General features: G+C 33.1%; 2 protein-coding genes across 10 annotated transcripts in view; one reads left to right on the top strand and one right to left on the bottom strand.

The window, feature by feature from the left end:
* Nucleotides 1-24,449, bottom strand: part of CEP126 (centrosomal protein 126) — a 90,002-nt gene extending 65,553 nt beyond the window's left edge. For 2 of the 7 annotated variants that reach the window (XR_003044991.1, XM_025043753.1), the window contains exons 1-2: nt 23,179-24,449; nt 18,914-19,033 (exon numbers count right to left, since the gene is read on the bottom strand). Coding sequence is in view for 4 of the 7 variants with exons in the window: in XM_025043753.1 (XP_024899521.1) it covers nt 18,914-19,033; nt 23,179-23,306 (248 nt within the window). In the remaining 3 variants the exon portion in view is untranslated. Of the gene's footprint in view, nt 1-18,913; nt 19,034-23,098 lie in introns of all 7 variants that reach the window. The other 5 variants (XR_003044992.1, XM_015586008.2, XR_003044993.1 and 2 more) reach the window with 4 other exon arrangements.
* The window catches only part of ANGPTL5 (angiopoietin like 5), a 42,496-nt gene continuing 38,667 nt past the window's right edge, over nt 22,233-26,061 (top strand). For all 3 annotated transcript variants that reach the window (XM_025043757.1, XM_006907506.3, XM_025043759.1), the window contains exons 1-2: nt 22,233-22,964; nt 23,108-23,180. In XM_025043757.1, coding sequence (XP_024899525.1) covers nt 22,903-22,964; nt 23,108-23,180 — 135 coding nt within the window. In that variant the 5' untranslated portion in view covers nt 22,233-22,902. The remainder of the gene's footprint in view (nt 22,965-23,107; nt 23,181-26,061) is intronic.

The raw sequence follows: 26,061 nt of genomic DNA, 5'->3' as shown, positions 1-26,061 counted from the left end.
GAGGTTTCTCAAAAAATTAAAAATGGATATACCTTTTGACCCAGCAATTGCACTTCTGGGTATTTATTCAAAGAAAACCAAAACAATAATTTGTAAAGGTCTATGCATCCCTATGTTCATGGCAGCACTATTTACAATAGCCATGGAAGCAAAGCAACCTAAATGCCTATCAACAGACAATTGGAAAAAGAAATTATGGTTCATATATACAATGGAATATTACTCAGCCATTTAAAAAAATCCTACCATTTTTTATCCAAAGAAACCCAAAACAATAATTCATAAAGGCCTATGCACTGCAATATTCATGGCAGCACAATTTACAATAGCCAAGATATGGAAGCAACCTAAATGCCTATCAACAGACAATTGGAAAAAGAAATTATGGTTCATATATACAATGGAATATTACTCAGCCATTTAAAAAAATGAAATCCTACCATTTGCAACGACATGGATGGACCTAGAAGTTATTATGCTGAGTGAAATAAGTCAGACAGAGAAAAATAAATACCATATGATTTCACTTATATGCAGAATCTAAGGAACAAAAAGAACGAACTAATCAAAAACAGACTCACAAATGTAGTGGACAATTTGGAGAAGTCTGCAATGAGCCTCTTTCTAATTTTCCACCTCCTAAGCCTTGCTGTGGAAAAATTCTTTTCTAAAAAGTTACATTTTGTAATGTGAAGAACTAATTCACTGGTGAAAGAAGCAGCCTTGCAAATTATGGAGCAGTCAGGAAAATACTGTATATTTCTTTTTCTTTTAGACCAAAACTTTAAAATTGGCCGTCATGTTAAGTCTGAATTGTGCTAAAAATCCAGACAATTTACATAAAAATCTTGATTTCCCGCTTCTCTTGAAAATGAAGATTTGGCAACCCTGTACTCTTATTCTCACACGGCTACAAACACCTGCCTGTAATACTTACCATTCCCTGTTTTTCTTAACTTTCTTATTCCATTAATTTCTGATTTCTCCTAGGCAGTTGAGTTATATTCTCTAGTTTAAATTACAGTTTAAACTGTTTCAGAGAATTAATTTTGTCTGTAGAAAACCTGTGTGTGTGTTTCAATAATTATCTACTGGACAATGAGAAAAATGAAAAAGGAAGCCTGCAACTTACTGGTAAAGAAACCTCCAAGTGATATCTTTGGAATTAATGATGTTGTGTGGTTGGTAAGAACTCCCGAAAATTTTTAGCATCATAGGTTACTATTAACCATGCTTGCAATGACATCTACTAGTTAGGGCATTATTTCTGTCTAAATAACTCAGATTTAGGGAACTATACTTCTGGGCAGTAGGGCTATAGATCTTCAAGTAGTCTAACCCTTGTGGTATGTGGTAGGTAGAAGGTAGTGGTATAGTGCCACAGGTGGGAGAGATTTTTACCTCCCAAAACAATTTCCTTCAAGAGTCCATGTTGGATTGTGCAAAAGAATAAAGTTGGACCATTTTATAGCATATACAAAATTAACTCAAAATCAATCAAAGACTTACACGTAAGAGCTAAAAGTATAAAACTCTTAGAGGATAGGAGAAAAACTTCACTGGATTTGGCAATGATTTGTTGCATATGATACAAAAAGTATATAGGCAGCATAAGAAAAAACAAATTGGACTTCATCAAAATTAAGAGCTTTTATGCATCAAAGAATACTATTAACAGTGAAATGCAACCCAGGGGATGAAAAAAATATTTTCAAATCATATATCTGGGAAACAACTGATATCAGGAACATGTAAAGAACTCTTACAATTCAACAACAACAAAAATAACTTGATTAAACAATGGGCAAAGGAGTTAAATAGACATTTCTCCATAGAAGATATACAAATGCCAATAAGCACATGAAAAGATGTTCAATGTCACTAATAATGAGGAAAATGCAAATTCTAACCACAATGAGATACCACTTCACACCCATCAAAATGGCTACTATAAAAACAAAAGAAGCAAACAAAAAAATAAGCCAGAAAATCACAACTGTTGGCATGGATGTGACAACAGTTGGGATCCTTATACATTGCTGGGTAAGAGTGTAAAATGAGCAGTTGCTGTAGAAAATGGTATAGTGATTCCTCAAAAAATTACTTAGAGTTAAGACATGATCTAGCAATTCTGCTTCTGAGAATATACTCAAAAGAAGTTAAAGAAGGCTCAAACAAATGTTTGTGTATTCATGTTCATAGCAACATTATTCATAATAGCCAAAATGTGGAAGCAAATCAAGTATCCATTCACAGATGGATAAACAAAATGTGGCATACACATACAATAGAATATTATCCAGCCTTACAAAGGAAGGAAATTTTAACATATGCTACAATATGGATGAACCTTGAAGACATTCTACTAAGTAAAATAAACCAATCACAAAAGAACAAATATTGTACAATTCCACTTATATGAGGTACCTAGAGTAGTCAAATTTGTAAAGACAGTGGTTGCAGGGGCTGGAGTGAGTGAGGATATAGAGAGTTAGTGTTTAATGGGTACAGAGTTTCACTTGAGAAGGTTAAAAAAGTTCTGGAGATGGATGATGGCTGCACAGCAACGTGAATGTACTTAATCCCATAACTATATACTTAAAAATGGTTTAAATGGTAAATTTTGTGTTATGTTTATTTTGCTGCAATAAAAACATAAGAATCCTCCAGGTCTTTGATATTGACGTTGATTCCTCAACTTATGTAATATACAATGTAAGTGCAGCTTTAAGCTCCTTTGTCCAATCAGATTGAACCCCTAAGCGTCTCTGTACTAAGATATAATTTGTCAGCACGGTCTACTAGAAATAAAATGTAAGCTGTACATGTAATTTTAGAGTTTCTAGTAGCCACATTAAAAACAGAAGAAATTTCAATATTTTTCAAACTTAATATTAAAAATATCCTTTTAGCATGTATCAATATAAAAATTGGAATATTTTATATCCTTTAGTGTACTAAGTGTATTTTTACATCTCCATTTGGACTAGTCACATTTTAAGTGCTCAATAGACACATGAGACAAGTGGCTATCTTAATAGACTAGAACCTCCGCTGGTAGTGTGGTATGGTTTTATAGAGGCAAGGTTTTTATAGCTAGACTTTTGGACAAGAAAGTCAGGTTAGAAACTAAGAGGGTCTTTAAAGGGATTCATTTAACATTGTAAGTTTTCCCTTAGACTGTAGGAAAGAATATAGTTGTCATTTAATTTTACCAAATTTTTCTGTTTTTAAATAGTTTCCTTTAAATACTCTAATCCAGTAGTTCTCAATATGGGACATTTCCCATTCCCCAAGAGGGCTGGGAATTTGTGGAATTTGATTTTCACAATAATTGAGTAGGTTACCAGGTTTTAGTTCCCCAAGACCAAGGACGCTAACTGTCCTATAATACACAGGACAATTCCATACAAAAAAGAATTAGTCTATTCCAAATAGTTAAAGGCTCACCACTGGAAAATCTTTTGATGAAGTATGATATACTCGTAACAACCCTATGTGATGGAACCCTGGAGAATGGTGGACCTGCTGGAGATTTATACTTCTGCTGCCATACATGTAGACTGAATAGCATTCTATCAAGGTTACTAGGTTCAAAAATTCTTGGCAATAACCAGCAGCAGCCCCAAACAAAACTGACTAGAGTCAGTTGAGGAAAAACACTAGGTGCACAATTAGGGTAGAGGGTAAAATAAACACTTCCCTACTTCACCCCCAATTTCCACTACATTAGAGGAAAGTAACCATTGAGGAAGAAGAAAGCCAGAGGTTCAAGTTGTATCTGAATCATAAGACACCTAAATTGGATATAACTATAAAAGAGAACTGAGAGTTGAGAAAAGAAAGTATTTTACTTTCTGTTAGGAGGAGGGAGCCAAGGCTTGCTTGGCAGAAGCTGATAGTCAACTCAAAAAGTTCTAAATTCATATGCTCTTACTTGAGATTAAAATGGCAGTGTCAAGGGGACTAAAACATGAGTGTACTCTTATGGTATCTAGTCTCCAAAGATAGTCTCCAATGAATGGTTTATGTAGTCCTTTCTGCTTTAATCAGGCTGGCCCTGTGACTCTCTTCTAACCAACAGAATGTTACAGAAGTTATGCTGTGTGATTTCCCAGGCTAGACTGGAAGCTTTGGAGTTTCCCACTTGGTCATTTGGAATGCTTACTCTATAGAAAGAAAGACAGAGCCATGTAAAAAGTTTGATGACCTTGAGATCATGATGCCAAGAAGTCCAAACTAGCTAACAGTAAAGACAATGTAAAGTGATGCCTGCCTAGCTTCCAGCTGTTCTAGTCACCCCGGCTCAAGAACAAAACATGTGATAAGAAGGTATCTTGGATGTCTGGCTCAGTTGAACGTTCAGATAACTCCACCCACAGCTGAAATCTGAGTGCAACATCATGAGACTTCCAAGTGAGATTCAACCACCTGAATCAGTCAACACAGAGAACTGTAATCAGTTGTTATTTCAAGCTACCAAATTTTAGGGTGGTTTGTTACACAACAGTAAATAATCAGAATAATAACTTTAAATCAATATATGTTTTTAAAACTAACATTTATTTAGTGGGGTAGGAATATTTAAAATAAAAATTGTTTATTTCTCCATGTTAATTATAAAATATTTGTTACATCTATTTATTACATTTTTTTGACTAAAAAAATTCAAAATTAGAATTTTGATAATAAAGTATTCTCAGTAATCAGCACTATGCCATGAATTATTCAGTTTGAGTATTAATAGACTGCAATTGCCAACTTAGGCAACTGTCATCTTTATTTCTCATGGCTGATAGTGCAGCATGTATTGCACAAAACAACTTACACTTACTATATATATATATTTTAAAAACAGAGATGTATGTTCCTGAGATATTTTATATTTTGTATTTTTCTTCTAACGTATTTCACTGGTAATGAGAAAAATTTACATTTATCTAGTTAGGTAAGAAGAGATCTTAGTATTACTGATTTATTTTAGTGATGATCTCCCTTCCTGGAGATAGTCCGGAGTACTAAAGATAAATATCTCTCCTTCCCTTCCCTGGATAACACTTGCTTACATTCCAGGGTAAAGATAAGGCTCCTTTGTCTCTCTCTGCAAGGGACGATGAGTGGCAGCCATATATAATATCAGAGTTTCCACATTTGTGGTTTCTAGTCTGCAAGGAACCCCACTCACTGCATTATCTTTTGGGCTGCTGCTTTTCCCATGAGTAATATACAGTCTTTGTCTCTAAATGTGGGGTTTTATGTTTTCTTTCAGCCTACCACAACATATATGAAACTGTGGTAAGTTAAATCACTAGCTTGCAAGTAGGTTAAAATCTCAAACCCCTCACAGTTCTTCAGTTTCTGATTTAGCACTTGCTAGGTTGGATATAAAGAAAGACCCAAGAGAACCACTGCAAATACAGGTAAGTTTAAAGCAAAAGGATGGGAAATCAGAAATTTATTTGACTATATTAATATCAGATATAGCAGGCTTTAAGACAAGGAGTATTACCAGAGATGAAAAACAACATTTCATAATGATAGGATCAATTCTTCAGGAAGACATTAAAATCATAAATATGTATACACCTAATCACAGAGCTTCACAATACTTGAAGCAAACAGAAATAAAAGGAGAAACTGGTGAATCTGCAATTATCCTTGCATATGATATCATCCTCTCTTAATAATTGATAGAGCAACCAGATTAAAAATATCAGTAAGAATACAGAAGATTTGAACAGCACTATCAACTACCTTGTCCTTGTTGATATTTATAGAACAACTATTTATACCTAACAATTGTAATATACATTTACACTCTTTTTAAGTACAATGTAAGAACTCTCATGCTGAGCTATAACATAAATGTCAATGAATTTCATAAGATTTAAATCTTACATAGTATGTTCTCTGACCAAAATAGATTTAAATTGGAAATCAACTATAATATATAGGAAAGCTCCAAACAACTGGAATTAAAAAAAAAAACAAAAAAACCCAAAACCCAACAACATACTTCTAAAATAAGCCATGGGTCAAAGAAGAAATCAAATGGAGAATTTTAAACGATATGAAAATGAAAATACAGCATATCAAATTAATTAAATGCAGTTATAAGATAGTTCAGAGGGAAATTTGTAACTTCAAATGCCTACAATATAAAAGGAGGAAGGTTTAAAATCAATGACTTCAGTTTCCACCTTAAGAAGCTAGAAGATAAGCAAATTTGTTTTCAAGTAAGAAGAAAGGAACTAATAAAAATAAGAAAAGAAAGCAATAAAATAGTAAACAAAAAAGAGACCACATAAAGCTGCTTATGAAAATCTTAGTAAAATTGATAAACTTCTAACAAGAATGGTAAATGAAACAAACAAAAAATGATGGGAAAAAAAGAACAAAGAAGGAAAAAAAGATAATACGCAAAGATGATCAAGATTATAAATGAAAGATAGGCTATCACTACAAATACCACAGGTATTAATATCACCTTAGGAGACTATTATGAACAACTTTATGCTAATAAATTCAACAATTTAGATAAATGGACAAATTCTTGACATAGAAGAAAAATAAATTTGAAAAATAAAATATAATTTATAATTAACAAGCTTTTTACAAAGAAACTCCAGGTTTAGATATTTTATTACTTTCTTTGCCAAACATTTAAAGGAGAAATAACAATTATATGTAATCTTTTTTAAAATATAGAGATGAAGAAAACACTTCCACAACATATTTTATAAAGCCAGCATAACCTGGATTTCAAACTTGACAAAGACATTACAAGAACTTTATAGAACAACATCTCTTATAATCATTATACAAAAATCGTTCACAAAATATTGGCAAATAAAATCTATACATTTATATATATAAAATCCATACATTTATGTATATATGCAATTCACCATATTGACCAAAGGATAAATGCTATATGACAATATTCAATGCACATGCATGAGAAGAACTCTTAGCACACTAGAAATGGAAGAGAACTTACTCAATCTGATAAAGGGCATATATCAAAAATCCCTAGCTAGCTGCATAGTTAATGGTGAAATAGTGAATACTTCCCCACAAAAGGGTAGAAGGCAAAGATGCTCACTCATATTACTTCTATTCCCTATTGTACTGAAGGTTTTAGAAGTTCAAAAAAGCAAAAATAAAAATAAAAGGCATATCAATTTGAAAGATAGGACTCAATTTCCCTATTTGTAGATGACAATTTCATAAACAGAAAATCCTAAGAAAATTTTAAAATAACTCCTAGAACTAATGAGTGAACTTAACAAGTTCTCAGAAAACAAGGTCAGTATAGGAATACCAATTGTATTTCTACACATATCAATGAAAAATTAAATTAAACAAAATTTGCAAAATAAAAAATACTTAAGAATCATTTAACAGAAGACCTGTAAGACCTCTACATTGAAAATCAGAAAATGCTGCTGAGAGAAATTAAACAAAACAAAGCAAAACAAAAAGAGGGGAGGAGGAAGAGAGAGATATACCCTATTCACAGATTTCATGTATTACAAGACTCAATTTTGTTAAGATATCAATTCTTCCTAAGTTGATTTATAAATTCATCACAATCTTACTTAAATCTAGGTAGGTTTATTTATATGGAAAAGCAAAAATAGAATAGGAAAAGCAATCCTGAATTAGAACAAAATTGGAGGATGCATACTACCTCATTTCACTATAGATAGTGGTTCTCAAATGGAGGCAATTATGCCCCTCCCCTCTCAGAGGACCTTTGGCAATGTCTGGAGATATTTTTAATTGTCACAACTGGAGTATACTACTGGTATCTAGTATGTAGAGGCCAGGGATGCTGCTAAACATCCTGCAATTCACGGACAGCCTCTCATAGCAAAGGATGATCTCATCCAAAATGTCAACAGTTCTGCTGTTGAAAATTCCCTCTAAAATGCTACAATAATCAAGGCAGTGTAGTACAGGTATAGGATAGATAGACTAATGAAACAGAATATGGAATACAGAAGGAAACCATCACATATATGGTCAGTTGATTTTTGAAAAAGATGCCAAGGCCACTAAATGGAGAAAGAAAAAATTTTTTGTCAACAAATAGTACTGCAGCAATTAGATAAACTTATGGAAAAAATGAACCTCAACCCTTCCATAACATCACACATAAATAATTTGAGATAGATGATAAACTGAAACCTAAAAGCTAAATATAAACTTTCTAGAAGAAAGCAAGACTATCTTCATAAACCTGGGGTAGACAAAATGTCTTAGAAAAGACACAAAAGGAAGTAACCATAGAACAAAAAATTGATAAACTATACTTCATCAAAAGTGAAAAATACTTTTTGAAAGATTTCATTAAGTAAATGAAAAGGCAAGCCACAGCTTGCAAGAAAAGACTTGTAATACACATTTATCTCTGACAAAGGAATTGTAACCATAATAAAAAATCTTCAACTCAAAAAAAAAAAGACAAATAATCCAAATAAAAATGGACAGAATATCTAAACAAAGACTTCACAAAAATCATATATGAATGGCTAATCCAGGAAGTGCAAATCAAAATCATTTTATACCTACTGCATGTCTAAAATTATAAAAATACCGAGTGGGTAGGTTACGAAGCGACTGGATCTCATGTACATTATTGGTGTGTGTGTAAAATGGTCAGTCAGCCCTTTTGTAAAACTTGACAGCTTCTTATATAGGTAAACATATACATACATTGAGACCTGGCAATTCTACTTTTAGTATTTACTCAGGAGAAATGAAACATATTGTCCACAAAAAGATGTCTTACTTATTCTCTCATGTTTTGCCATTTCGGCTTGAATTATCTTTCAGCCAGCAGCTCAATTAATAACCCCAAATTAGAACAACCTAATGTCCATTAATAGGAGAATGGATAAACAAATCATGGTATAATCTTACAATGGAACATCACTCAGCAATAAAAAAAGAATGAACTACCAATATATGTAATGACATGGAGGAACATGAAAGAAACCAGAAACAGTGCAAAAATAGGAAAAATGAATTCTGATGTTAGAAATCAGAACAGTGGTTGCTATGATGGGTAGAGACTGACTACAAAGGATTTGAAAGTATATGCGAGGGAATGATAGTGATAGAACATGGAATAAACTCAGTTTTAATAGAAGTGAGGATACGAGGGATGAGATGAACAGAGAAAGGGTAATGAGATAAATGGATTGGGGCGTGGTCTTAAAATTGCTAAATTCAAGGTACTAGAAAAAGTTATATGGGAATATAGGAAATATAGATCAGAGATTAAGATGCCTGAAATTGAGATTTTGGAGGTCGAGGGTAATAGCTGAATGGCATTGAACACATGAAGTTCAAGAATACATATTTATCTCTGACAAAGGAATTGTCACAGGTCACCAAGTTGGATGGATGGTCCACTATCACTGGAATAGTGGTAAGGAGACAAAAAGAGCTGGGTGCTAAAACTTTCAGGGAATGATGTAGAGGATCTATAGATGACTGCAATAAGGAGAGATAGTGGTGAATGGTATAGTTTTATGGCATGTACTTTAAAAGACCTGGAAGATTTTAGATAAAAAAGAGAACAATAGTTAAAAGTGACAGTGAAGAGCACTAATCACTCATACCTCATCCCTTTGTAGCTATCAAATGTCTACTAGTCTCTTCACACTTTCCACAATATCACTGTCTATCTCCCTCTCACATCATTTATTATAGAGAAAAATAGAAGCTGCAAGCAGAGAATTTGTCACACACTAAAAAAATTGCTTGCATCAATATTTACCTCAACTTGAGGTTCTAGGAATAGTTTCTAGTGCAATCATATGTCTTTGATTGCTTTTAGTCTTAATTTTTTTTTTTTTGAGGGGCTAAACATTTTCCATGTTTACTTTCTTCCCAAAGACACTATATATGTGGGTAAGTACTTATAAAACTGACTTTTGTTTTTTGGACAGGGGATATGATTAGGATTCTAGGGACTGATTTAGAAAGTTTAGGGGAAGGTTGCTGGCAAAGGGAAGTTTGTCGCTACACATAAGATGACCTGTGAAAACTGAATAATAAGAGTAATTATTATTACAAAGACTCACTATGACCAGCACTTATCACTATGATAAGTATTTTATATGCGTTACCTTGTTTTATCCCATAACAGTTCTCTGAGTTGAATATTTTACAAATGAAAAAATGATTTTAGAAAGGTAATTTTTTTCACAGTCACATAATCACTAAACTAGGCAGTCCGATTCTGCCAGGTTTTTAATGACTATTTTATATACTATGTAACAAACTTTTTGTAATTTTTCTCTTCTCTTCTAAAGCACTTCTATCTCCAACATCCACACTTAACAAAAGTTTGTTTTCCCATGGAACCCTAAGCTTAACTTTATCATAATATTTATCTCACTAAATTGTAATTATCTATTTAAATTTCTGTATTGCTTATTAGACTCTAAGTATTATAAGAAGGACGGTGTCTGTGTCAGCACATAGCATAGTGCTTGGAACATAGCAAGCACTCCACAGAATTGCTGAATTAAAGAATTAACTACATTTTAACTGCCTGTCTCCCCCATCAAACTCTAAGTTCATTGAGTGGAAGGACTAAAAATTTAATTTGTGGAATTTCTGGGCCTAACACAAAGCCTTGCACCTGACAGATGCTTAATAAATGACAATCGAATAAATGTTTGCCCATATGTCAACTTTAAATAGATCGGAGAAGTTATAAAAGCAGTTTTCTATTAGTTTAACTTAATAATAATTTATCTTCTGGGAATATAACAATAATGTAAGACATAGTCTATGCAGTTATTTATAATCTAGTGAGGCAAGCTAACAAAACCAAGTAAACAAAGAATCACTAATTGTCATAAGTGCTATGAAGTAAGGAAACTCTAGTCTGATATAGGAAACCAAGGGAACTCACTTTGAATAAGGTAAAAGTTCTCTGAGACATGACATTTAAGCTAAAATTTTTAGAATAAGAAGGCCAGTCATGAAAATAATGGGAGAAAAAGTGCTCTGGGCAGAAGAAACAGCATGCAAAAGCCCCAAGTTGGAAAAAAGAAAAAAAAAAATCGCAACTTTAGAGAAATTGAGAAAATTATCACCAGTTCAGCAAAGTTTGCCAGTGAAGGAACGATGGCTTTCCAAAGCTAAGAGTTGATATGTCCTTTGATATAATCAGAAGGTCATTTTGATAGGAAATTACCATCACTATTATTTAATATTGTTCCATAGGGGCCCTGCTCTCTAGGCTAAAATGTATATATAAAGTAATAATAATTTCCCACAATACTTTCCAGGATCATAAGGAATAAATCCTGTGTTGGTCTGAATCTAATTATGCTAAGGATATAATGTGACCAACAAGCAGAAGTTTCCACTTCTAAACTCAATGATAGGCCCAATAATAAAATAGATTTAATAAGCAATTGTAGTGATGATTAATATAGTTCTTTCCTTATTCACTTAATGACTAGTTACTGACTCCCTTTTATGCTATTATGTGCTAGGCACTATGGTAAGTGTGCGAATGAAAAGAGCTGGTGATGAAAAAAAGAATGATAGTTTTCTGCCATTATAGAAATCAGAGTTGGAAGATTATTTTGCTGCTTCTCATTAACCCTGGAATTAGCCTTTTTCACAGAAGAAACATGGTCTGCCTTAGTAACTAAAAATTTTTTAAAATTTATTTTTGATAAATAAAAATTGTATAAACTTAAGGTATACAACATGTTTTGATATCTGTATACGCTGTTAAATGAGTACCACAATCAAACTGACATATCCATCACCTCCTACAGTTACTATTTTTTGTATGTGTATGGTGAGAATACTTTTAGCAAATACCTTCCAGTATATAATACATTCTTATTAACCAGTCACCATGCTGTATATTGTTTCCAGAACTTATTCATTTTATAAGTGAGAATTTGTACCCTTTGATCAATATTTTTCCTTTTCTCTCAGCCCTCCCCACAACCTCTCATAACCACCATTCTACTTTATTACTCTGAGTTCAACTTTTTTTTAGATTCCACATATAAGTAAGATCATATGATATTTGTCTTTGTGTGTCTGGTTTATTCCACTTAGCATAATGTCTTTCAGGTTCATTTGTGTTGTCACAAATGACAGGATTTCCTTCTTCTTAAAGGGTGAATAATATTCAATGGTACATATATATTACATTTTCTTTGTCCATGTCTCTGTTGACATTCAGGTTGTTTCTATATCTTGGGTACTGTGAATAATGTGCCTTAGCAACTTGTGAAGGGTTTGTTTAACAATGTTCAATGCTGCCTCATAAAACATGTGGAGTACTTTGGCTCAAAGTGAGCTACCTCATTAAATAATGGCCACATGCCAAACTGTTTGTCCTGGTTTCCCAGGAATCCATAACTATGGAGTATTGTTTTGTTCTATTGGAAATACTCTTAAGAAGTGAACAAATAACCATCACAACCACACTTTCCTTAACAGTAGAACCCAAGCAGTAGTATGAAGAGTATCTGAGGTCAGAGGAGACACAGGCAGAATTGGAGAGTTGGCCTCTTGTGATTATATATATATGATGTATTTTGTGAATGGAACCACGTTTCAGATTTATGTAGTTACAACTTTCTGGAGATATGATCATATTTAAGTTTAAAATTCAATTGTATTTTGAGATGATTAGAAATTAAAGAAATTTAAAAAAGGATAAACTAACACGCTTTCAAATTAAAGAATGCAATTGGAAAAAAAAATTGTTTTAAGAATAAAATATAACATTTTTAAATGAGGCCACTCATACCGGGGTGTCAATAGAGACCATGTGGAGCTGGAACTCCTACTACTGTCTAGCAGTCATAAGGAGTCTTCCCCAACCTGAGGTCGACAATTGCTGAGTGGTAAACCTAGACTTCCACCTGATTGTTAGTAATAAGACGATGTCTTCCTGCCCCCTCTTCCCCTGTTGGCATAGTGCCAGTGAGAGTCAGCTAAAGCTGAAGGTTAAAATAATATCCAGAGTCTCATGACATAAAAAGAAAATGTTCAGGTTTCAATAGAAAATCACTTGTCATTCCAAGAACAGAAAAATCTGAAACCGAATGGAAAAAGCCAATCCAAAGATGCCAACAAGATGACAGAGATGTTAGAATTATCTGACAAAGATTTTAAAGCAGCCATGACAAAAAAGCTTCAATGAGTATGAACATGTTTGCAAGTGAAAAAAAAAGCAAGTCTCAAAAAATAAATAGAAGATATAAATAAGACCCAAATGGAAATTTTAGAACTGAAAAACACAACTGAAATTAAAAACTCAGTAGACTTATTAGGAGACAACATAGAAAAGATGTTAATTCTCCCTACACCACATAGATCTATAGGTAATAATGAAATTTCTATAAAAATCCCAGCAATAGTTTTCGCAGATACAGACGAGATTATTCTAAATTTTATATGTAAAGGCAAAGGAATTAGAATACCTAAAACAATTTTGAAAAAGAAATAAATGAGAGGAATCAGTCTATTGTATTTGAAGGTTTATTATATAGCTATGTAATCAAAATTGTGTAGTATTGGTGGAGGGATAGACATATAGATTAACTGAATATGCTCAACTGATTTTTGAAAAGATACAAAAACAATTTATGGAGGAAAAATAGCTTTTCCAACAAACAATGCTGGACTAACTGGACATCCACAGGTGAAAAAAAAAAAAGAATATTGATCTAAGTCTCACACTTTATATAAAAGTTAACTTAAAATCTATCACAGACATAACTATAAAACTATGAACTTTATGTAGTTTATAAAATTATAAGCTATAAAAAGTTTATAAAACTAAAACTTTTAGGAAAAAACATAGGAGAAAATCTTCAGGACGTAGGGCCTAGCAAAGAGCTTAGACTTGACACCAAAAGCACAATTCATAAACAGAAAAACTGATATAATGAACTTCATAAAAATTAACCTTTGCCCTAAGAAAGACTCAGTTAAGATGAAAAGATAAGCTCCAGAGTAGGAGAAAATATTTGCAAACCACATATCTGACACAGGATTAGTTATCTAGAATATATAGAGCTATCAAAACTCAACAGTAAAAAAAGCAAATAATCTAAACAGAAAATGGAGAAAAGACATTAAGAGAAATTTCATTCAAAGAGGACGGGGAAAAAAAAAAAGGACAGGCAGATGGCAAATAAGCACATGAAAAGATACTTTGCTTCATTAACCATTAGAGATATGAAAATTAAAATCACAATGAGATATTACTACACACTTATAAGAATGGCTTAAAATAAAATAATAGTGATAACACCAAAGCTAATGAGGTATGGAAAACTAGATCCTCTTACACTGCTAGTGGGTTCAGTCACACTGAAAAACAGTTTGACAGTTTCTTAAAACACTAAACATGCAACCACCATAGACCCAGCAATTATGTTCCTGGTCATTTATCCTAGACAAATAAAAATTTATGTTCACCTAAAAATCTACATGTAAATATTTATAGCGGTTTTATTTATAGTAAACTCAAACTGGAAATTATCTGGATGTCCTTCAGTGGGTGAGTGATTAAGCAAAACTCTTGTGCATCCATATCATGGAATAATACTCAACAACAAAAATGAATGAACTACTGATGTATACAACAACCTGGAAAAATTCCACAGAATTGTGTTAAGTGAAAAAGTCAATCCCTAAAGCTAACTTGCAGTATGATCCCATTTATGTAACATTCTAGAAGTGAAAAAATTGTAGAAATGAGAACAGATTAGTGGTTTCCAGGAGGTGGGTGTGGGAGGGAAATAGGTTTGGCTATAAAAAGGAAGCATGAGGAATCTTTGTGATGATGAAAATGTTCTGTATCTTGACTGTATAAATGTCATAATCCTGTTTGTCAAAATGAACTATAGTTTTGCAAGATGTTATAATTGGGAGAAACTGAATAAAGGGTATTATGGGACCTCTCCATATTATTTTTTTTACAACTGCGTGTGAATCTAGAATTAACTCAAAATAAAGAGTTTAAGAAAGAAAAATTACAGCTAACAGTGAGGGAGAAAATTTTTAATAGAATTCACCAAACTTACCTGTCCGAGGCTACGATTATAAATTAAATAAGCTTAAAAGCTAAAGGGCAGTATGGTAATATAACAGTAGAATATTTCATGCTCACAATAATGATTCTATGGCATGAAGAAAAGATTAAACCATATTTATCATAATTTATATAAAAGATAGAAGTGTACATTGTAATTTAGAAAGATTCATATTAAAATGTTAAAGTTTGCGTAATCTGTAAGTATTCCATTTCTGACAATGGTTTTCATGCATCACCCATATTGATCTTTGACTCCTACTGACCCTATCTGCTTAATTCCAACTCTACCTCCATACTCATTCTCTTGCTCAGATTGTATAACAGCTTTTTACCTGTTCTCTTTGCCTCTAGTCTGTGCTGTCAATTCATTCTTTACCCCTTTACTATAATGAGGTAAAATGTAAATCTGATCATAACACTTCTCTTTCAACAGCATCTCAGAGTCCTAAGGATAAAGTTTAATTTCTTTAGATCGGCAGAAAAGCTATTTAATGAAATGTCTCCTACCAACTCTCTAGCTTCATCTTCTGATTCTCATCTGCATTTTTCTATGCCTAAATCATACATATATTTCATAACATTAAGTTTTTTCACATATTGTTCTCTTTGCTTAAAATACCTTTACCCTTCATATTTCCTGGCTAATTCTTGATTATCTAGTAAGACTTTACTCTTCCAGGAATTCTTTATTGTCTTGTAGTAAATAAAATGTGTTGCCACAGTACCTTGTAGGTGACTCTATCATAGTATTTATTGCATAGCATTGACATCTTTTATTACTTCAGTATTAGTAATTTGAGGGCAGGAATCATGTATTTTATTTTTTATCCTCCAGTATATTAAGCCCAGTAAAAGTTGAGTGAATAAATGGCTCTTCTCTATGACATTATTTTAAATGGTCAAAGATAGCTTCTAAATATCCTAAATTTCTTTAATTTTCCTTTAATATATTATAGATAATATACTTGTGGATATTTAAACCTAATGATATAGCAACTTATTGGAATTTGAATCTATTTTTTAGCTTATACTATGTCTTTATATGTGGTTTGGTAAATATGACATTGATTAAAGTATAATTCCTTTTTATTCTAAGGGTATATTTTTCCTGCTTCATGGGTAACTAACTCTAAGCTCTATCATTCTCATTGATAATGCAGCTACCCTATACTTCATGTTTGCCAATAATTCATTCCATGATTCTCTAGGTAATTTTTTTCTACCTTTAGGATATTTAAAGGAATCTTTATAATTATAAATTTTAGTGACTCTTCTAAAGTGCTTGTGCCTTACTTGCTACTTGGTAATGTTTCCTTTTCTCTTTATTTGGGCAATTTCCCCTATTCTGTCCTTTACTCTCTTATTCTACTAGTTAGTTACATAGGGATTTTGTCTGATCACCTGTATATATTTACATTATATTGTTTTAAAACTATCCAAAGCCTCCTTTTGAGCTCTTCACTTAAAATTTATTTCATCTTCTTTTCTTCACGAAGTCACATTTAATCAGATTATTGCCATTTCTAAAGTTTAATGGTAAAATAATTTTTCTCCTGATGTTTAATTATTGCTACTCAATCAACTATGTTTGCTGAATGAATAAATGCCTGTTCACTTATTTACCAAAAGATAGTTCTAAAATGGAAATTTAAAAACAATGTAGGAAATAAGTTGGTTTATTTCCTATATGTGTGCATATATGTTAAAATTTCTTAGTCTAGAAAGCAGCATATTAGAAAGTTACTTGAGGATATGCTCTAGCAAACTAATGGTATAGGACAAAATGAAAAAAAGGAAATTGCAAGAAACTGTGGCTTCAACTCCTAAGAGCAATAAAGGAAAGTCCCTGGATGCCAGTTATGCATAGGCCTAAAAGGTAACCAGTATCTATTTGAACAGTACCTATTGGTGAAGGAAGGGAAGAGGTTTTGGAGGAAAACAAAGAGGACTCCATTATATGGATACTAAATGAGAGAATGGAGAACGTGATAAAAACACACAAGAAAAATACTGGCAAGTAAAAAAAGCAAAAAAAAAAGGAAAAAAGGAAATAAAAATGTGTGATTTTAAATAATTAATAGAAATAAATAAAGAGCACTTGGTACTACGAACATTTTCCTTTGAGTACTACTAGGAAAGCCCTGACAATGTCAAAGTATAACTGACAGAAATAGTGAAAGGAGATTGTCTTTACTTACAGGAAAAATACTTAGAAAAACCCAACAACTCTGTGACCATAATGTGAGTGGATAGTATAAGCATAAATGGATAAATAATAGTAAGGCCAAAAAAGAGCATAAGGATAGATGTATTCTGAAATTCAGAAGTGAATAAATAATTTGGTCTCCTTCATAAAAAGTGAAATATAGAGACAAATGATTAGTGTTTAAAAGAGAAAATTTTATATGTCTTTACATAGCATTGTAGGATAACAGAAAAATAAAACATAATGAAATTGTACTGGAAAATGTTCTGCCTCTTAGAATTTTAAACCAAAATTCCTCTTCTATATTTCCTACATCAGAATTCATATGTGATGAGAGAAGACAGGGAGTTATGGATCAAATTCCATATATAAAGTCTGTTATTTCACAGAGCAAGCCAATTATTAGAAAACACAACTGACAAATACTAATTTCTTAATCGACAAAATAAATAAGCTTAATAGGGAAGAAGCACTATGTGCTAGGTACCATAATAATTATTTTTAGGTGTTTTCAACTTTTTAGGTGTTTTTACTCTTTTTTGTTCTACATAATAATCCCTTGAAATAGATGCTAATAATTTAAATTATAAATGAGAAACTGAGGCTCAAAGAGATTAAATAACTTGCTCTAACTCATGAAGCTAGTACTGAAACCTAGATCTCTGACTCCAAAGCCCATAACTCTTTCAACATATGATTATTCATCTTTATTGAACACCTATCATGTGCCTTTTATAGGCTTAGAATTTTAGGAACCAAAAGGTAGGAGAAAAACAGAAGCATACAAATACAAAACAAAAACAAGTTTCATTAAATAATTTCAAGTACACTAGACAATTAAAGAGTTAATCTAAAGAGAAGTATGCCAGAAAAAAAATTACAGGCAAATAATTTTGTATTCCCCAAATGAGATTTGCAACATATGTCCAATGAGGTACTTAATAAATTTTAGGGTTTTTATGATATTCATATATTGTAGAAATATGAACAAGTTAGCAAAAACAATAAAAAATGGCATAACCACATTATCTTAAAAAATCTAATTATTAAAGAAATCTTGAAAAACATTGTCACTGGTTTGCATTTTTACTTTAGTTTCCAGCTTATACTAGAAAACTGTTTTTTTAATGGCAGTCATTTATAAAATTCTTTTATCACATTTCCACCATTATTCATATTTCCTCCCATTTTTCCAATAAGACGATGAGGATAGCACATACAAAAAAATTATACAGAAGTGAATAATAAATTAAAACCAAATCATATTCTATTAGAGACTAAATACTAATTGGTAATCTTTTAATTTATCATGAAACAATACATAAAGAAGATAATACATTTTAAGAAGTGTATATGACATTGTAATTGGAAGTTCTATGACAAGAAAAGGTGGCTATGGTCATAGTCAATACTATAAATACACCACATTCTTTGTGCTTTAGGCAGAAAAACAATATAAAATGTACAAAACCACATAAATTTTGATCAGTGTTTTACAGATAAAGCATGTCATGACTTAGGTTCATAAAATGGTACAAAGTAGAAACACTACTAATTTATAATGACTTTTAATTTCTATACTATGAATAAAATACACTTACTTTTTTCTCCGGTTTGACTCCACAAAATATTTACGTGCTCGATTTCGACATATTTTTTGTTGCTGCAGTAATATTTGGCGTTCTTCTTCTAAATTTTTCTCTAGATGTATTTTCATATCTCTAATGATAGCATAAAATTAAGGACAATGGTTCATGACTTTAGTGAATAAGTGTCAGTGCTATCTGATAAATATAATTATAGACTTATACTAATGACAAATGATTTTTTGTGGAACAATTAGTATGCATACATATTAGTGTTGGTATATGACCAGCAAGTGTTTTATGTAAAAATTCTGTCTTGGTATTAGAACTGAAGATATGTCTCACTTTCTCTAGGGGCAAAAATTACTTTTAGACATCAGATAAGGAGAATGCATATCATTTCTTTCATTACACAGATATTTGAGTATTAAAAAGTTACTATCTTAAGCACGTATATAAGAAAATGAAGGTTATATTTCACTAATAAAATAGATGAATTATACTTTTCAGTAAATTTCAGGATCCTTTCAGTATTATTACAAAAAAAATTTATATATATTTCGAAACCATCATGTTTATTTGAACTTTTACCTGTTTGAAACTAATGGGAGCTTATTCATTTTCAATGATGTTGCTATTAACCACCTCTACACCATTGGCCATATTCATTTTATCTTCATTTTACTGTAAAATTTTGTACCACTTCAACACAAACACACCTACACACACATACACATTTTAACTTAAAGTTTCTTTTGAAGGAATTATAAAAATGAAAATAAAAGGGAAGGAAATATTATTCTTTGCTAGCACAGAAACAGCTAAAGATTTATTTTGTTCTTCTCTAATAGAGTACTTTATTAGATGGAGTCAGACTTCAACAAGATGGCTGACTACTAAAAGTCACAACATGGCAGTGGAGGAAAGTGCGAGTTCCTTTCAGGATACACAAGAGGCTCAAGCGAAGAAGCATTCGCTCAGGTAAGAAGCATACAGAACTATGATGCAAGTGGAGTTAATTCTGTACTCTGTTCAACATGTTTGAGATCTCATCATAAGAACATAAAGAAAATCACAAATGTAAAGTTTGTAGTGTTCTGACAACTATATATTCTTAAATTTAATCAAATGACTATCTCTCTCTCTGTATATACAAACATAAATATATAAATGTTTATGTATAAATATAAAAATGTAATATGCACATATAATTTTTTGTTTGCTGAGTTAGAAAGATGCTGCTGCCTTTGCATCTTTTCAAAGTATGACCTTTAAGTTTCAAAAATAATCGATGGTTGATTAAATTTTTGTTTTTCATATAAGCTATACCTTATAGGTAAGATATTTCCATAAGAATCTCTGTTAAATACCTGTTCAAAGGAAGGTAATTTCTAAATACTTAACATTAAAACAAACAAACCCAAGAATACTATGAGTTGTTGGATTGGGTAAGTAACACATGATTATAATTTAAAAGCACAGCCTAATCTGCTCTATCTACTTCATCCTAATCTTTCCCTCTCCCGATTTAGTCTTTTTCCAATTAGAGGTCATTTAGGTTGTTTTAAATATGTTACCATAACAAATAATTATGTATCACACAACCTACATTCCTGCCAAATTAATCAGAGCTATCCTGATCCTTTTTCTTCTCTGTAACCCCTTCCACAGCCTTGGCTCAGGCATTCTAAATCCCTTGCCTGGAATCAGCAGTCTTCTAACTCACCTCCTTACTTCTAAACTTGTCATTCTCCCTTTGAAACTCCACGAAGCCAGCTAAATGCAAATCTGATTGTTTTTTCCTTTCTTTGTTGTTTTCAAAAGCTCCTTATCATCTTCATGATAAATTCAAATTTCTTGGAATATAAAGATTTCTATAATCTGGTCTGTTTTTCAACTTTATTTCTCAACATTTCCTTACATAAATCCTATACCCAGCCACATTAAGATACTTATTAACAGAACATGCCGTATTATATCATATCATGCCATTATATCTTAGCTCATCTTTTTGGGGTACAAAGAACCAAGGATGTTTGTGAGAGAATATGTGCAGATAATCAAGAATAAGATATAAATAGGGTAAGGAAGAGAGACAAAGTAAGTACTAGGATAAAATAGAAGGGGGAAAGACTGGAGACATGAAAAAAGAGGCACAGTGTAAAAGGGACATGAGACACCTTTCAGTTTAAAAAAACCCTCAAACTTTATTGTATTTGAATTCTTATAAGAAATTGAAATAATAGAACTTTAGCTAATTTTAATTAGGTAAACTTTATAAAGTTTTGTTCTTTTATAGACTTTAGAGTCAGGAAATTTTGACTCACATAGAAAGCTGGATGGTCTCTGAGTATTGAATTTATATTTGGAAATCACATGCAGTAATTTTACCAAGCCACTTGATAATTTTAAGACTACAGTTCTTTTATTTTTTTTCATTTAGTCAGTCATTTAATAAATTTGAGCAGCTACTTTGTACCAGATATTCAATGGGAAGCATTATAGATACTAAGAACATCCAAATTAATATTTTAAAAAGATGTTTAATGGTTTCTTCAACTAGTAACATGAGATTCTTGATTTAGTGTCTTCAATATATTCAAAAGAATTCCTTTATCTCTATTTAAATATATATGTATATAGACACACCGTATATTTTTATATATACTAGCAAAAACACAAACTAACAAAAATATATATGTATACACACATACTAGCAAAATTTGTTGAATTTTATCAAAGCCTCTTGGGCATCTACTGAAACGATCAGTTACAACTTTTTAAAATTTAACCATATATTTAGTATTTAAGTATATTTTTAGTAATATATGTCTTTACAGGAAGCCATCATTACAATTCTGTAATTAAGTCTTTTTTATTTTGTTCATTTGAGGTACTGCTGAATTTCTTTGATATTTAGATCAACATTCATACCACGTCAAATTAAAAGAATTAAATCTACGACCATTTCATTAATGAAAACGATGGAAAGATATACTTTGTCAATGAGCCATTTACAATGCTTAAAGATAAATTAGGGTTACTGTAATAGTTTAGTGTCCCAAGAAAATACAATGTCAAGGGGATAGAATCAAATTCATACAGAAAATGATAACTGTTTATTTCAGAACACGTCTTTGAGAGGACAGTTTTGGGGAGTAGCAAAGGCAAAAGCCAAAGTGAATGGGGTTAATAATGAATAGATAAGAGAAACTAGAAGGTGCTATTGCAGGCTACCATTTTTAGAATTTAGCCAAAGAAAGTAAAGACAGAAGGAATGGAAGCTAAAGGAAAGCATGATCAGAGGAGGGATATTTTAACAGATATGAAGCTCTACACATATCTGTCTTCCTCACTAGAGTTTAATCCCTAGCACCTAGAACAGTCTGCGAAAGAGCAAGGCACTAAATTAAAATTGTTTGTCAACTTGCTGTTAAAATTGTAACATTCCAGAGGTAAGAGACAATGTGGAAATAAAACGGGGTCAACTTGGAAAGAGAAGACAAGAATAAAGATGATTATACAACACCATCACTGCCAACCAAGCCCTTTGAGAGTACAAAGGTTAAATGCTAATTAACACAACATTCTCTGAAGGAATAAATATGGTTTACATATTTTGAAAATTCAATTTTCTGCAATGCAATCAACAACAACATCAAAGGTGGGCTCGACCAATTCTTAGGAAAAGGTCAGATATAACCAAGCATGAAGCGTTCAGGTCTTTTGGTTCTCATTTTCTCTGCTGTCTCTCTGACAACGGACTGGGCAGAGGATGGAAAACAAAACAAATTACCCAACTGTACTAGGCTTTAGTAGCCTGGTAAATGAATTAGGGTGTTAGGTTAAGTGTTAAAATGGACTCTTTAAAATAGCAAAACATTTTACTTATTTGTGGAATTCTCTCCAAGTGGCATGACTGATTAATCAGGAGATGAATAATATGAAGAACACGATGACAATTCTAGAAGGCAAGCAAACAATCCCCATAGAACACACAGTTGATGTATTTTGAAATTCGCAAAAATTTTACAACGAAGTTGAAGAATGGGGGTACGATAACAAGGTGTGTGTGTGGGGGGAGGGGTGGGGGAAATCGGTCATAGAATAGGATAAAACGGTATAATTTCCAGTCTAAGGGGAGCGACGACAGTGCTAAAGCAAACACTCGCATTAAGATGACTGGCTATTTTCTATTACCTTCGTCAGTGGTAATGGGAATCTAATGAGAAAAAAGATGGGTCCCGTTTCCAACACGCTACCCCGGCAACCAAGGATACAGGTAAGCACCAGGTCGATGATGCCCGCCACTAAACCGAGGGCTGAGCGGGGGTCTGTCACGGGTGTCCGAAGATTCAGCGCCCAGTCCCGCGACCGTGCTCCGGGCTCCCGGCCTCCAGGCCAGCATCCTTCACCTCAGCACCGTCTCCCGGCTCGCCCCTCGCGCCTCCCTCATGGCAGCTCCCACTTCCTCCTCCTCCTCTTCCTCGGCCCCTCCCTACACTCTGTCTCAGGGCCCGAGTCACGGGCGCGGAAGGGTTGACAGCCGCAGCTCTGATTCTCGCGCAGCGGCGCTGGTGGCTGTGGTGGCGACGGTAGCAGTGGCAGCGAACTGGCTTGACAACGGGAGAGGTGGCAGCAGCGACTCCGCCGACGCCGACGCCATCTTGACAACCAACAGACACAGCGTCCTTCGCGACAGAAACCAGGGGGCGGGGCGGTGAGGGGCGGGGCTCTCGAGCAACCAATAGGAGGCTCTGGCTGCCCCTCCTGCTCCAAGCGTTTCTGCTCGCGGCGGGTAGGAACCCTGGCACCTCCAGCGACCCGAGCCTTTGCAGGAGTTGAGAGTTAAATTGTACGTTAGAGGCTGACTCACTTCTACCTCCCTTTTTATGAGGATATTTTCGTGGGGGTAGTGAAAGTGATGAAAGACAGTGAGAAGCAAAATCCCCAGATACAGGCAACACCACCATGGGGGTTCTGAAATGATTGCCTCAGAGATAATTCAGGGTAGGATCTGTAAACTACCGAATCCTGTTGTGGGTTTTGACTTGTGAGTCTTTTTGGGGCATTCTATTCCCCAAACATCTTCTCTTTTAAAAAGCTCCTTAAGTGGAAATTTCCTTCCTCTGCATTCTCTCACCAACACTATGATGCTTCTGCTGTTACTTTGGCAGTCGTCTTCCTTGCCATTTCCCTACTTAAAAGGTCTACACTAAAATGGTGCCTGCCTTGCTGCCAGATTCTGGAAATAGACTATCACAGCATTGGTGGCCTGGAAAGACCTCCAAATTTAACCTAGTAATCTGGGAAGATATGTCAAAAGAGAGCATATTGAAATTGTTTCAGGAGGTATGGAAAACTTAATGATTTTCGAGCCATCAGGTTACTAGCTATGCAAGTGAAATTTTGAAAAAAGGCTGAGACTTTTTGTTGGAGCCCATTATAAAAGTACATATAAATTCTGACTATATTTCAGCCAAGTTTTTTTTTTTTTGGTGGAAAAATTCCCAGATTGGAAGCAGAATGTACAAATCAAATAAAGATCACTCACCATTCAAATGTTTCTGCCATTGTGATCAATTTGTTCATTTTTAGAGTTCAAATAACAAACTTTTCCTTTGAAACTATTTAAGTTTTTTTTTCAAATTTTGATGCAATGACCAAATTGGAATGTGCTCTAGTGACTGAGATTTTAAAGTGCCACAACAAATCCCGTTTTGATTTAAAATGCAAAACACATAAGCCTTCTTCAGGACAATGCCAAGAGGATATAATATATAATATTGGTGGAGAAAGGCCTAAATGTGTGCATTTGGATGATTAACTACCTTGGCAAGTTTTTAACTGGCTTAGCTACAGGCATTGACCTTGATTCTGTTCCCGCTGCTATCATCAAAAATTTCTCTAGGGCCAATGAGAGAGAGGGAGAGGGACAGAGAGAGGGAGAAGAGAGAAGGAAAAGTAGGATAGTGCAAAGTGCAAATGAAAGGGAGAAGGTTATGGTTGCTGTTTGGAGTATTTAGGCGTGTTTAGCCTTCCTCAAACTCTAGCTTTTGCTATATTATTAATTTAGTATATCAGAACTCCAGGCACCTTACTGCTTTGTTACACGGTATATTAGCATTAAGAAGCATAATTTGGTTGCTTACAAATGTCGCTCATATAAACATTCTTCATTCAAATGTTGCTTTACAATGATAACCAAGAAGAAAAAATTTAAATATCAGCATTTTTTAAATCACAGGAACGATTTTTTGACTTTCAGATTATTTCTTTCTTCAAGCTATTAAGCAATTTTTTCATTTTTTTATTTAAGTTGTATAGTCCTGATTCTAAAAAAGACTTTAAGATTAGATATTTAGAATGTAGAAAGATAATTTGAGGCATTTATAAACTCTCTTGACAGGAAAGGCAAATATGGTTCAAATAATAAAAAGAATATACTAAAATCTCTATATTTTGTCAGAAGAGACATCTGTATTAAATATAATGCTTCATTCTTTCATACTTCAATAAAATCATTTTTTTTTTTTTTTAAATTGGGCTGTGGCAAACTAGGTGCTGGGAATACAGCAGTAAACAAAACTTCAGAGTCCCTATGCTCATGAAGCTTGTATCTATATTTTTCTTCCCCACCAGAATATATCATGTAGTGAAAAGTGCTATGAGAAAAATGGAGTAGCGTAGGGAGATAGAGACTGATGTCAGTTCTATTTTAGGTAGGATACTCAAGGAAATTCTCTGAGGAAAGGAAATAAGGCCAGCAGTCTGAATGAAGAAAAAAAGGTTGCCATTCAAATATCTGGATGAAGAATATTATAGGCAGAGGATGCTGTAAGTATAAAAGGTAGTATAATACACTTGATATGTTTAAAGAACAGCAACATGAGATTGGAGAAGTGCATGGGGGATGTACTTCATAATCAGTGGAGACTTATATAGTATGCAAGGGATCAATATAAAATCCAACTTCCAATGGAAGGAATGCCACTGGAGAATTTTGAGTAGGTGAGTACTATCATCTAATTTAGCCTTTAAAAAAGGATCACTCTAGCTGCTGTGGGAAATTTAGACTATAATTTAGACTAGATATAAAGTGGCTAGTTTGAACATTATTATAGTAGGTTAGGTGAGAAATTATGAAAACTTGGACTGTAATG

Source organism: Pteropus alecto, unplaced genomic scaffold (genome assembly GCF_000325575.1).
Source record: "Pteropus alecto unplaced genomic scaffold, ASM32557v1 scaffold12, whole genome shotgun sequence".
NCBI classification, from domain to species: Eukaryota; Metazoa; Chordata; class Mammalia; order Chiroptera; family Pteropodidae; genus Pteropus; species Pteropus alecto.
This window is presented reverse-complemented; position numbering and strand designations above follow the sequence as displayed.